Raw genomic sequence first — 15166 nt, forward strand, 5'->3', positions numbered from 1 at the left:
CTTAATGGCCACAAAAACTCCTTACACCTGCATTCTTGAAAACAAAACATGTATTTACATAGTCTACAAGTTGACCAACTGGTTCTTGGGAAGCCATGAGCATTTTAGGACTCCAAGAAGCCAAGTTGGTCAAGCATCCTTGCCAATTCCTAGACAAGGCAGTGAAACTGTCAAATCAAACTAATTTTGCCACAAACTCAAAACTTCATAAAATCAAATGTCACCAAAGGGAAAAGTTTAGGAAAACATATTAGAATCAAAAAATGCAAGAACAGTACGGCCAAGTATAGCTGGTGTATGGACTGTTGTTCACATGGAACCAAAAACTAGAGAAAAACCAAACAAAACTAGTGTAAATTTGCAAAATGCTTCTTTACTTCGAATGATCAACCCTTACAATAGTTAAAACAGGAGATTAAATACCTCTCCAAGTTGGTTAACCTCCTGTACGGACAGGTACATGTCCAAGGGCACTTAATTTTGACATTTTGATGCCTAAATGACAACTTTTGGTGCCTAGAAAATGCAAGATTGACCTCCAAAACTAACCATCACCTAAAAATACTTCTCATACCTTAAACCCAATCATAAAACATGTCTAAAACCTTTTCAAAACAAAAACCACAAAAAAAACTCATTTTTCCATCATTTTGCCAGGCAACACCAAACTGGCAACTTTGAGCAAAAAGATGAAAACAAGAAACCAAAACCCCATAATGAGTTCAAAACTCATCAAAACAACCTAGAACAACTTCAAAAACATCCTAAACACCTTTCCAAATTAAAACAATAAAAATCAAACCTGAGATGAAAATGAAGCTGAGAATGAAGCTAGGTGCTCCTGCACCATTAGGTGTTCTGATTTTCTGAAGTAAATTACAGAAAATAGTAAAAAATAACACCCCCCACAATATGTAACACAAAAAACTAGTACAATCTGAGAGCCAAAAAAGAAGACGAGCTAAAAAAATGTGTCAGACACTATCTTGTGTACCTGGTGATTTTTCTAGAAAAAATAACTTCAAAGCTGAGTAGGGCTCTCCAAGACCTTTTCGACACCTATTCGTTTTCCGAAAACAAAGTCTGTTTCCCCAAGTTATGGCTCCTGGAGTGAAGAAAAAAGCGTTGACTTGGATGACAAAAAATAGATACTAGATGAAAAAATCAGCAAATCTCACCTCTAAATCTGAATAGAGCTTGAAAAGAGATTTCCGACGCCTATTCGTTTTCGAAAATCCGACTTCGTTTGCTCAAATTATGACAAAAAAACCTACCCCTATCAAAAAGCATTCGAGGAGAAAAGGTGGTTCGCTAGCTAGGCGGCGACAAAGCTCCAAGTAGTGTTCGGGCGGTGGCGGATGTCGGGCGGCGACGAGCGATGGGCGGCGGGCGATCGGGCGACGGGTGGCCAGGCGACAGGTGGCCGCTGCGGCTGTCGTTTACTGACCGCAACGACTGCCGGGAGGGTGATGGCCAACGAGCGGTGGGAGACCGCCTGTTGTGGTGGTCTTGGAGACTGCCTACGGCTCCACAAACCGTCACGTGACAACTCGGCCTAGGCAAGCCGTTAAACTATCGAAAAATAAATTTTTTTTGTTTTTAATTTTTTAGTTCTCATACTGGTGTTTTGTTTTACATATTGTGGGGGGTGTTATGTTTTACTATTTTCTGCAATTTACTTTAGAAAATCAGAACACCTAAACTCGAAAAAAGAAAAAAAAAACCCTTTTGCATCTTTTGTCTAGTCTGAAAGATCACTTAATTAAAAAAATCAAGAGCAGGTTTAGGTTCAAGTACAAGTACACATGGCAGATTCTTTAGTTGAGCTTCTTACATCCCAGAACTATCACCTCTGGAAAGCTCGTATGACAAGGCTTCTCAGATCACGAGGGTTGTGGACTTGTTTGGATGCGGATTAGCCTTTGTTGCAACATCCTTTTGAGATTCTTTAGCACCGAAATAAGATGGATGAAGCTATGGGTATCATCTCCTTACATGTTTCAGACAACTTGTTTTTTCACCTTGATGGTTTGCTCACTCCTCGAGCTATGTGGTCCAAATTTGAGACTCTCTTTGGTACTATCAATGAGTTCAGAGCATTATAGATTGAGGCAGAACTCTCTTCCTTGTTACCTGAGTCCTTTCCTCCAGATAAAATCTTTTGAAAAAAAACAGGAACAAGAAGCAGCAGATGTAGGCTCTGATACCATGAAGAAGTTGAGAAAGTACAACTTTTGAGATCCCAAGATCACCTGCAAGCAAAATACTTGTCACAAGAGAAGATTGGAGACAGAAACACAATCAAGGCTCTGAAGAAAAAGATTATCATTCAGAGGGAAAATTTAAAAAAAATTACAATACAATCCTTATGAAAGGAGAATATGAAAGCCTAAAGATGTGCCACCTTAAAGAAACCCTAAAAGGGTAAAGAGTATTTAATAATTAAATACCTACAATATTATTAAATGCCTAAGTTTAGCTTAAGTGTAGAGTATAATAAACTAATAATTAAGTAAATAATTATTAGCTAATATAAGATAACTCTAACAACGCATTTACTTAAGTTAGCTTGCATTTAAGTTAGTTGTCATAAAGTTACTTTATGTAACTTATTATTAAATAATGTTCATGTGATCATATTAGTTATTCTAGGTGGTATTCTATAAGTTATCTTATAATAAGGTCATGTCTCTTTATTTATTTTTACATAATGGGTCATTTAATATTTGTTTTAGGCCTTTATTATGATGCATTGGCAATTAATGTTAGTATCAAGGAAAGTTATCTCTACATCTTCATACCTTGCCTATATATGTACAATGTGCTTACATTGTATATCACATTTTTCATTCACATTTGATCACTATCATTTCTCATGTTCATGCAAGCTCGTCCAAACATTCCCTTGTGCAAGGCTGATGAATAATGATGAACAGCAGATACCCTAACTGGTACTGAGAAGGGGGGGGGAGGGGCGGGGGGGGTGAATCAGTACAGACAAAAACTTTCTCAACAACTTATCCAGTTAAAACAATACCAACTGGTTGTCTTCATCAGTGAACTTAACCATGGCAATACCAGTTAAACACAGTAAGACTTCAGACAACATAAACCGATAAGTTTGAACACTTCAAATACATTTAATACTTGATAATAACTTCACCCATAGACATATGCATGTGGTATACCAATAATACCATAACCTATTAGCTCTCCATGCATAATCACTCAAACAAAGAATACTTAATCATCACATGAAAAATGCACAACTCATGACACAGATTTTTCACATGGAAACCCAAATGGGAAAAACCACGATGGGGATGAATACCCACAAGCTTGTTTTGAACTCTTTTGAAGCTCGCTCTGTTAGGAGCCTAGTCTGGTTAAAGAATTTACAATAAAATTCTATTAGGAATTGATCCTGTTAAAGAACACCCGGTTAAGGGATGGCTATATACCCTGTTAAAGGTTGAAACCCTGTTAAAGGTTACCCTGCTAGAGGATTTGAAGAACTCAATGATCTTGAGTCACCCGGTTAAAGGATTTACAATAAGCCTATTAAAGCTACCTGGTAAAGGGATTTTCCAACTGTTGAAATGGTTAGAAAACAACAAGTAAAAAATCTGATCTGATAACAGCACTACATGCCAAGGCAGATCCTTTTCATTTCCTCTACTCTGCAATCACACTTTGCAGTTTTCCTCTTACTGGTCTAGCAAGTATCTCATCACTCGGATACACACACACAACATTTGTCAACACGAACAACAACAAACATCATCGACCTTATAGACAACAATTAGGTCGGTAGCATAAACCCTAAGCATTTAGGTTTACAATACAAGCGGTCCAATCCTGACCGTCCAAACACTTTGCATAGAGCAATACAATCTCAAACATATCACAAGACAATCTACATCGTCCATTCTTCACTGCACATGGGAATCAATAACTCGTCACGCTTTCTTCTCATACCGCTAAGAAGAATTATCATTCCCGAGGTAGACATTTAATGCAATCGATCTTCACATGCAAGATCCTCAAGGAAATCCTTCACGCACATAAAACTGACATGGCACCTCGATCTCATCTTCATCTCTTAGCTAACTCATCACAAGATGTCCCTAGAGCTGAGACTACCAACTGATAGTTACACTTAGTGAAACCCCGACATCAGTTCACTACATCTCTTCATACCTCTTCATACCGGTTCACCAACTTCTTTTAATCTGCATACCGGTTCACTTACACTTATTGACATCAATGACAACATACATTATCATCATATCAACATGCCTGTTCATCATATCCTTGATGTCTATAGCTTCATGATGGGTTCTATATCATTTCAATTTGCACTTGTTAATGATGAGCACAAATAATATTGGATGATTCTCTCATCATCACAATTGGTAGTAAATTATGTAACAAGAGATGCAAATACGCTCACCTAAGTATCACATCTCCATTAAAGGCTTTAATGATAGTGAATTAGATGATAAAAAATTTATGTAGTAAAATCATGTCCATTTACTACTATCAATTGGTCATTATATGTGTTTGTAACCTATAAATGGATGCTAACATGATGAACCTAATCGTTGCTAAGTCTATGTTTAATTTGGAATGTTGAGATATTTGCATTATGAACCCTCACCCTTACAATCCAATAAAGCCCACTTAGTTGGGATAGGTAAGAAATCCTTGTCCTCTTGTTTGGAATCATCTTGTACCTTGCATCTTGCACTTGAAACAAGAATTGATATGAACTTGTGAAACACTTGTTCAATCTCTATGGTCAACCAAGAATAAAATAGCCCTTGTTTAAATTGTTGGCATTGAAATATACTATACATGTTCTTTTTATATATTTCAAAAAATTTACAAATATGATCCACATGAGCAAAAAATTGCAAATGAAAACAATACTCGACTCCTGCAGCATTAATGAGACTAATATTTATTTAGCTCATTATGAACACTAATGAGACCAATACTTAGCTCCCGACAACAATTAACATTAGATGGCAACATAGATGAGTCGCAACTTGGATATAAACACTAGAAACCAGCAATGAAAGACCAAGAATCACAACTTTAGATCTTACATCCACACAAGTGAGCAATGTAAGACCAAGGGTCGAACTTAAAATTCCATATTAAATGTCACTTTGGGGATTTGAACATAGATTTCCACCCTTAGAACCCAATGATTTAGCCAATTAAACTCAACCCTTACTGTACATGTTCAATATTCTAATTGTTTACTTCATAGATTATATTGATATTCCAAAAGCTTGTGCAAAAGAATGCTTTGGAGTTCCTTGTTCTCTTCTAAACACCTCAATTGACCCATAATCATGTTTGTTTAGATTAATATATGCATCCTTCTAAAATTTCTAAACATAATGAGATTGTAATATACAATGATCTTTAATTTATTTACTATTTAAGTAAATTACTTGTATCATTCTTTATTAGTTGATGGAATAAAAATAGTTTGCATGTTCTTATTATGTGTTTAACTCATAGAATAGTATGAATGAACAAACTTGTTTAGCTAATTAATATGAGTAACAAATATATTAGTTATAATTAAATATAAAAAATAAACTAGCATGAGTAACAAATATATTAGTTATAATTAAATATAAAAAATAAACTAGTATGAGTAACAAATATATTAGTTATAATTAAATATAAAAAATAAACTAGTTTTTATTTTTTAATTAATATCCAGACAGGGTTATTGTATAATACTATGAGACTTTATCAAAAGATGCATACAAAAAACTGCGTCTTCCTACAATCAACAAGGAGTGCCCTTTTAACTAAATTTCCAACCAAAAGAGCGTCATCCCACAACGAATATACCCTCAATTTTGAAAATAAGATTGTCAAAGCATATTTTAATCGCATTGTTATGGCATAGGCATTGGCAAAGATGTTGCTTTCAGGTGAAAAAATAATGTAAGATGATAAAAATATTCTACTGGCCTGTGCAACACAATAAAATTATAAAAAATAATGTACCTGCCACTTCTGTTTTACCAAAATATCTTATCATGATAGATATCAGCCTGATGATCAAAATGCCAAACTTTCCTCGCTTTTTTTAAAAGCTAATGTCTGTCAATAAAAAACCAACAATTGAATTCATCTGACAGCAATATTAGAGAGTCAACTAGTGCATTAAAGAATAAAAACAAAGCATAACATAGGATAATACACTAATTTGATACAAATAAATCCTTTATATCCTTGTACGAAATATGAAACTAAAAGAGTATTCAGCAACTAGAAACTAATATTTATACACCAAATATCGATTTCTGCACTGCTTGTGCTGCAGTCCTTACTGATCATTTCCTGGGAAGCTATATATTGTCATCTATCTCCTGAAACAAAGTTTTTACCTTATTTTAGAGATAGATCTTTTGAAAAATCAGTGATGAGGTTTAAAAGACTGCTTAATGAGCATTAAAAGAATGCAGTGAAATTAACTCCCTTCACCCATTGAGTGTGGGTTACGGTACGGTACGGAGGTAATGGGAGGGTTCTTGTATAAGAGAGAGAGAGAGAGAGAGAAAGGTTCTACTACTTCTCAACACAGATTGGGTTGTGACAAATATAACACAGGTTTAAAGGGATTCATTTGAACAGGAATCATGTGTAAATCTTAAGTAACCTTAGCATTTATTTCACACCATATTGAACAAAGCACATAACCTCAACCAAGATTAACCAAGCCAAAAAAAAACATTAAGGACCCTTAGAATCCACAAAAGAATCTAGAGTAGGTCTTCAAAAAGTTCTCAGGCAATCTTGGTTTGCAACATAACAAGCGGACAAACTAGTTCAAATGGTGCATATATAGTCAATTTAACACATGTATTCACTTCAAGAGATTGAATCCATCAGTTGTTTCTCCGCATCGTAGAACAACTCAACGTGGTGAACAAATAGTTTATTAAGTGAAAAAAATTCACATACTACGAGAAGCATGCTCTTTTTCATATATCCTGCAGTGAGGATTCTATGTACCTTCACCTGTTTCATCTGCAATCTAATTTTCTATGGTAGATTTAGCACACAAGGTGCATGCAATGTCATCAAATGTGAGAGAAAAGGCCACCCTCATCAGACTTAAGCAACAAAGAGACTGTTGCATACAATGCTTTTACAGTGTAAATTTCAACTTTTGCGCTGAGTCAGTTCTGGATACTTCTACTAACCTAACAACAATGGAATCGAACCACAACACAAGTAATATTATCTGCACTGCCTTTTCGATAGGCCTCCTCTGTAAGCCTTTTAGCAGCTAATTCGGGATCCTCAGTAGACTGGATCATAGCAACTGCATCCTGTAAAGATAACCACTAATAATCAAATATGACCGAGGAGAGAATGGGGTACAAAGTGATTGATTACTTCAAAATAATTTCTTCAGAAATCAATTAAATATAAATATAAACCTGGTTAGAAACAACATCCCACAATCCATCACTTGCGAGAATGAGAAACTCCACATTGTCATCAACAATCTCTTCCTGTAAACCCAAATCAAAAAAAATAGTATAGTTGAGCAACAGGGTTCTGAGAGAACCCAAAAACATTGAAAATTTTTGTGTCAATGCTTGCGTATATCATGTCTAGAAAGTATCATGTCATTGTAGAAAAGGAAATAAAGATCATCTAGAATACTGCATTCATATCAAAAGACACGGGTATCGCAGAAATTTAAAAAACTGTTACATGAATGGAAATCACCAATGCATAAAATACTATATTCATAATATGTTATCAGGTAGATGGATTGTCAACTCTCACATACTAACATGGAAATATTTCAAGAAGCGGATCAATTTTGGATGATCAAAGGTACCCGTAAGCCTCAGCATTGGCTTGGAAAAATAAAGCAAATTGAGATTTTGGCTTCTTACATTCAATGTGAATTTCAGGCTTTCATAACTAACACAATTATGTGCATTTTGCAGTTTGGAAGTCCACAATAATTCTCACCATCAATATTGGAGAACCAAACATGAAAAGTAGTGTACTGCAATAAACAAGCATGCTGCTATAGATGACTGCATAAAATGTAAATCAGGAGTAATCAAAGCAACAGTTTTGCAACAACGACACTGTTCATTATAATGCTTGCTTGGTAAAGGTAGTTAATTCATATCAAAAGAAAGGACAAATGTTCAAACAAAACACAAAATGTGTACAGTAACTGAGCAGTTTCTAGTACAGAAAGCGTGGGCTGCCATTTTCTAGTAGAAATGTTTTGAGCAGTATGGTAGCTTTATGTCAGTTTACAAATCTTGCTACTAGGACAGAGTAATATCTTTTAGCTTTGAACATTCTTGTATTTAGTCCACGAAAGGATTGACTATACCTGAATCTCTGGCTCAGCTACCACATACTGCTTCAGAAGCCTGTCACCAAAAGCACGAGAAACAGCGAGGACCCCACCCACACGCCAGGTACCTATACCAAAATGAAATTTCATTTTTTTACTGCAATACTAGCTTTTGTTCCAATCTCTACTGAGAAGGGAAAAAATCATCTGTTTGAATGATATTTGAATTTGCACTACCACTGATTTATAGTCTCCTTACCAGCCCACATAACAAAGCCTCCAGCATCTTCAATACGCTGCCGTTCATCACTTTGATTTGGTTTATGGTCCCTTGAAAGAGCAACAGCTGGTCCAATAAAAGACAGTCCAAGTTTCATAACATGCGCAAGATCATAATAACCATATGAAAAACAAAAAGTCAACAAACTAGAGGTGCAAGCCATTTGAATATATAAAAGTCACTTATTATTATATCTGTAATTTATTATTTGACTGATTATTACAATAAGAAAAAGGCTTGGATGATAAATAGGTAGGTAGAGACTGTACATCTGTTATTTTTATGAATAGACCCTTCGGCTGCATCTCAAATCTCTCTATCACAATAATTAGTGTTTTCAGATAATGAGTTGAATCTTCAAATCTTTAGTAAATTATCAAACCTTGCCAGAATTTGTTTATAGGTAATTTATAGAATGCACGTGCTAGTTCTACTACTCCATACAGCGCATGTTCTCTGGTGATGCTATTGTAAATATTCTGGTGAGAAGTGCTAGAAGTTCAATTGTGGAAAATTCTACAAGAGGAATCATTGATATTTCGTTTGGTAACCTAAGATTTTTCTGGTAATTTTCATCTGGTAATTTTTGCAAAACTGCCAATTTACTACAAAAATGAAATTTTATCACCCAGCTAATTTTTTTATAATGAAAATTTAAATTTGGGAACATATTAAAAAAGAATAAATTAAGAAGAATTCATCCCTACACAAGAGAGCATAAGTTTCATCAGAAATTGATCAAAACATCTTGCAAAGAATATTTTGACACTAAGCTTTGAGCATGAATTTGTAAATTTATGGAAGTGCATAATTACATCAGATCATTCTTTACTGATATTAAAGAACTAAAAATTACAAGGGGGTATACACTCAACTCATGTCCCTAGAGGATAACTTGTGATGCTCTCGAAAAAGCAAGATACAAATAAGATTATAAGACAATTGAGGGTGGAATAGACCTCAATACATGACAAAGGCATTACTGCATTCTCAACGGATTTTTTGATAGATGCAAAGTCAAGGTAGAAACCAGATAAGACATCGAAGTCTGAACACCAAGAGAGTTGGCATGACCTACTACATTATGACATTATTAATTGGCGTAAAAATCTACAAAATTTCATTTATAGCTCTGAAAATTAAATAAGTGGTCTTGATGACATCAGCAACTTAAGGCCAGTCAAAGATAATATTAAAATTCTTCAGTCATTCTCCACTAGCCAACTTACGTCAAATTTTCTGACATTTCAGTGTTTGTGCTGACCTAACCAACTAAACCACATCAGCCTACATGTCATTACATCTATGATGCATGCAGGTATGGACAATCCACGGGGGAAAGGATCCCAACTCTATAACTTATTGGGAACATATTTAACAACATTGCTGTTAATATCAATATGTTACCAAAGGAAAAGAATGCATGGCATGCCTAAATATTTATTGATCTTGTTTCACAAAAGGGCTTGCTAGCTTACCTTGAATTTGAAACTGTTTGATTATATGTGGAAGCAATCTCTAGACAATGAAAATATCCCTTTTAACACAGACTTTAAAAGGGATACTAAAGAGATGAATTTCCCAAAGCAACAACTCATTAAAGATATTCAAGACACCCTTTTCCTAAAAAGAATGCATTATTTTTTATATGGTGTACAAAACCCATTCTTGGTTTGGATAAAATGCGTAACTAAACTGTCCCTAAGATTACATGTCATATGGTTTGAATTGCTCTAGAGGAACAAAAAAGATCTGCTTCATTGGAACTGCAGAAATAGCAATTTTCAAAATTGTTTATTCTAAACACAGAAGCCTCTTTAGTTTTCCAGTTTCCTGGCTCTAATATTCTTCTATAAGAAATTTGGCATCTAGGAAAAGCAAAGAACACTATACGGAAGTAGTTCAAACTTTCAAAGGCTTGTTAGCTATCAATTTTAGTAACAAAATAAGTCCTACAGTTAGAGCACGATATTCCTTTCTTTACATAAACAAGATAGTGGCACACAAAGAAAAAAGATCACTCTGCTCAACATTAATCCCTTGTAGAATGGCTATGAAAAAGGGAAATATAATTAACTCTAGATTTCTCTTTACTAATGGGAACAAACGTAGAAATAAAATAGAAAGTCCAATTCACCTTTTCCAGCCCTGCATATTACAGCTCGGGAATCTCCAACATTGGCAACTAGTAATCTATCCCCAACAAGAACTGCTGTTGATGCAGTGGAGCCAGCATCTCTATGCTGATTGTTTTCTGCATTAAGGAATTCTTTGTCTGTTTGTTTGTAAGAATCAGCTGCCCAGATGAAGAAAAAGAATTAATAATCTATAGAAAGGGAGAAAAAACTTCGGAACGTGAGGAAAGAAAAATTTCATTAGGTAATACAAAGCACCTATTGCCAGCTTCGTATCACTGATAAATTTTGGGTGACTTATTAAATTGGTGAAGAGATTTTGCTTCACAAATTCTGCAGCTCGAGCACCACCATGGCCTGAATTCAATGTCCAGTAATCAGTATAACTTGATAAAATATCAGAAAGCAAAGAGTGACATTGAAAGAAATTGCACAACTATATTATTTTGCTTGTGTATAAATTTCAACAGCCAACAGAGCAACCAATTCATTATTCAGATGATCTATATGATTCAAAACTTCACTAAAACTTTTGTCGCATAAAAACATAAAGAAACACTACTTCAACCATCTCACACCCCACCAATAAAAACATAACAATTGACAAAATCGGAATCTAGTAAAATTCATACTCAGTAGACCATTAAAAAAGATCAGAAAGAAATTACATAGTTATTTATAGAATTAGGATTTGGCAAGGAATCAAAAATGAGTGCAGCTAAGTAACAAGTTAAATAGTGATTCAGAACAAGTAATAAGTGATTACAATCTATATTCGTTCTGAACTCAGTAACTTTAGAACAATAACAAATATTGAAGCAACACAGCTCCACGTAATAATAACGAGGGTATGCACAACTTCCCAAATATACCATATTGAGAGAGTCCAATCTCCAATGTCTGAGACTCTGAGGCATGGTTTGCAAATGCTGCGAGTACTCTCCGAGTTGCCGAGTACTCTCTTTTGTTTTTTTGCTGGGTAAGTTTTTACAAGTTTAACTCTTGCATTTTTATAGACATAAGAAAAACGCTAGTTAAAATACATTTTTTACACGTTTTGCCATAAAACCATGCATTTTCTCTTTCAAGATGTCAGTTTTTAATTTAATTAATTTTGTAATTGAATTTTGCATAAAAAAATGTTTCTTCAAGAAATTATAATTTTTAGTACTTTCTAAGTTGCCAAATTTTTGCCGAGTCAAAAATTTTGGGCTTGCTGAGTACTCTCCGAGTCCAAGTCTGCGAACTATGGTCCGAGGCAGCATCCCAAATGGGATCCTTGATAAGAACTGTAGTGATGTGATTATTTTTCACCTCCTCGTCCTCATATAAATATAGATCCTTTCATTTTCAATTCACTCCGCTATCTTTGACGCACTTGTCAGAATAATCAAACATAACTCACCCTAACCTTATGCATACTGCTCACACCCTTACCGTCATAGTTGGTACATAACATTATTCCCTCCCTTTGAAATGCTTTGTCCCGAAGCATGTAATGAAACCAAATATAGGTTTTTCTCAAAATTATGATTGATAACCACTACATTTGACTGTACATCTCTATCCATAGAAAATTTGTATTGGTTTTAAGTTTAAAGATTAGGTGGCATTCAAGCTTTGCAAGTTGTTTATTTCCTCTGTGTTTTGCCAAATTCCTTTTCTCGGGTTTTCACTTTTTCAGTTTCTTCTTGATGCTCATAAAAAAAAAATTGAATGAATCTAATTTGATCTTCAAAAAAAATTTCTTATGTTTTGCTCCCTCTTCCTCCTCTTTTTCAATCCAGCTTATTTCTTTCAAAAATTCTAGTTCCGTCACGTTTCTTGAAAAGAATTATATCATAGGCGATGATGGCCCAATACATCTAGAAAAATACCAAATAGACCTTTGGTGTACAAGACAAAATTAATCAGGGACTTGCAATATATAGTATAACTGGACAAAAAAACTTGGTTCAATAATTTTGGCACAAAAATTGAGATTGGCCACGTAAGACAAAAACAATCAAGAATCAAAGTAGAATGCTCCTGTAAAGATTTGGAGTGGTCCAGAGACTTACAGTTTTGGCCCAAAAAACAAGGTCAGCAAAATTTTATATTTAGGGGGCTGAATCAAAACTTTGTGCAGAAGCAAAAAATGCTCAATACAACCCAAAATAATTATTGATAAAATTTCTGTGAAATCAAGAAATTTCATCCTTTCCCCAATCTGAGGCTCACCCTTGGTCTAAATACTGAATGTATGAACCTTACAGAATCTGAACTCAACAACTTTGTAACAGCAGTAATAAATTAATAATAAATTAATGGTGAAAGCTGCATCACTCTTAAGTAATAAAGTTGAAGAGAAGAACAGTTCTTCACAAATAAAGTTATACTTCACGATGGTCCAATATTCAAACAGCCAAGGTAAGATCCCAAACAGTGCCCTAGATAGGGAAAACCCAAATGACTTGATTAGTCTTCCTCTCCTTGATCATCTACCACCTTTAGCTTACTTGTCAAAATAATTGAATGCTGCCAGCATAAAGGCCAAAACCTTTATCCATGTGATTTGTTGGCCAACATATTAAGGAATAACCAAAGGCTCGAGTGGTAGTTCAGGTGGGTAGCAATATTATCAAGAGACTAAGATTATGAATACAGTAGATTTTATTTGAGCAGAAACTGCATTTGGTAAATATGAAACCGACAACTTCAAAGGGAATTTACCAGATAGAAATAATGCAGTGCATCTATAAGGATGATTCTCTCTTTACCTAGAGCAAACAAGTTGCATAAGTCTAAAAAATTGGCACTGCCATGTGTCCAGATTATCTTTTGCAAAGATGTCTATGTTGCAAATATATTGTCAGTGCAAGTTTTACTAGTTTTGACTCAATGGATGCCTCTCCAGATAATTGGTAAACTTGAATTTACGGTAGAAAAAACATATAACATGAGTGATATGCACAGTGATAGTCAATGATTAAAAGACTGACAGTGATAGTAGTTTTATCTGATGATGATATGAAAACTCTCTATTTGAAAGAAAAGAGAACTGCCACCCAAATCTCTCTCCTGGCTAAAAATGGCCCTTTTGTATGTATAGAATATCTTATTTGCAAATAAGAACATACCATCAAAGACACCAAAGAGGCCTACTATTTGACCATCAACATCGCAAATCTGTGTCTCGTAGAAGTCTTCCATTGAAGATCTTTTCCCTGGTGAGCTTGCATATCCATAGCTAAACTTCCTATTTTGACTGCCAAATGACATTAAAGATTAAATAATATACATAAATAACAACAGTTCAACAAACTAACATACTCATTTGACATACATGAATGACGAAATACCGAAATAGAACATGTCTGCAAGAATTTCTTTGCTGTGATTAATATCATCTCATATTTATATAGTTAGACTTCACAGAAAGTCTTTCACATAACAGATAAACCTACTGCAAGGGAGGAAATCACTATTGAAATTAAGATATAAAAATGGACATCATTTTGAAGAAGATAAAATGCATGCTAACTGTTTATATGCATCAAGAGACAAACAGACTTCAAAGATCGAAGAAAACCTGAGGCCTCCCCCACTAACAGGGACACTGCCATATTGTGTGTCTCTTGAAGCAAATATAGAATTAAGATAACTCATGATTTTTCTATGAGATGGCAGCTTTATTGTCTGTTGTAGACCATTCCAACTGTACTGAAGTAAAGTAATTTTTGTTTCTTTATAATGTCACTGTAACTCAAAACACCAATATATGAATATTTCAAATCCAGAATTTTGAAGCCCAATATTGTTTCAAGGTTAGTCCTTGAAAAGAAAAATTCTAATGGTGATACTGAAGTCCAAATGCAATTTGTTGTTTTCTAAAACTTCCAGAAATTTGATACAATGCTGGCTGGCAGTGTCTATGCATGATGTCTTTTACCTGCATTGAATTGAAATTGTAAATTAGAATCGATCTCTGTAGTCTATACCACTGCCAGATTGCAGCTTAAATTCAATGAACAAAACTATGCTTTTGTAAGATGCAAAGGGTGAATTAGAAGCAAATTATTTGAAACAACTTTTGCTAGAGTACAACACAAACAAAAAGATTGCATTTTTAGGAAATTGCTATCAAACAACATCGAGTTGTTAGAGCAAGATAAATAGGAGCCAACTCTGAGACAAAATGACGACAAAATTGGATTCAGATTAAGTAAGCATCACAACTAAAATCAGTTTGCCAACAGCCTGAGGATTCAATTCTATGGTTTAAAATTTAAACTATGCCTTCCAAAGTAGCAACGAGTAGAACAGATAAGAATACTGTTTTGAGGACTTTTGGTCTCGGGACCCCCAATTGAAGGAATATGAACTGTCTGCCTAACATGGATA

The 15166-nt window shown here is 34.6% G+C and overlaps 1 protein-coding gene across 3 annotated transcripts in view; it reads right to left on the reverse strand.

Moving 5' to 3' along the window:
• Nucleotides 1–6875: 6875 nt before the first annotated feature.
• LOC131064012 (probable protein phosphatase 2C 59) overlaps nt 6876–15166 on the reverse strand; it is a 36313-nt gene continuing 28022 nt past the window's right edge. For all 3 annotated transcript variants that reach the window (XM_057998023.2, XM_057998025.2, XM_057998024.2), the window contains 8 exons: nt 14355–14714; nt 13903–14030; nt 11042–11140; nt 10786–10944; nt 8628–8714; nt 8405–8496; nt 7479–7553; nt 6876–7367 (listed from right to left, as the gene is read on the reverse strand). In XM_057998023.2, the coding sequence (XP_057854006.1) occupies nt 7239–7367; nt 7479–7553; nt 8405–8496; nt 8628–8714; nt 10786–10944; nt 11042–11140; nt 13903–14030; nt 14355–14431 (846 nt within the window). In that variant the 5' untranslated portion in view covers nt 14432–14714 and the 3' untranslated portion in view covers nt 6876–7238. The remainder of the gene's footprint in view (nt 7368–7478; nt 7554–8404; nt 8497–8627; nt 8715–10785; nt 10945–11041; nt 11141–13902; nt 14031–14354; nt 14715–15166) is intronic.

This window comes from Cryptomeria japonica, chromosome 11, assembly GCF_030272615.1.
Source record: "Cryptomeria japonica chromosome 11, Sugi_1.0, whole genome shotgun sequence".
In the NCBI taxonomy this organism is placed as follows: Eukaryota; Viridiplantae; Streptophyta; class Pinopsida; order Cupressales; family Cupressaceae; genus Cryptomeria; species Cryptomeria japonica.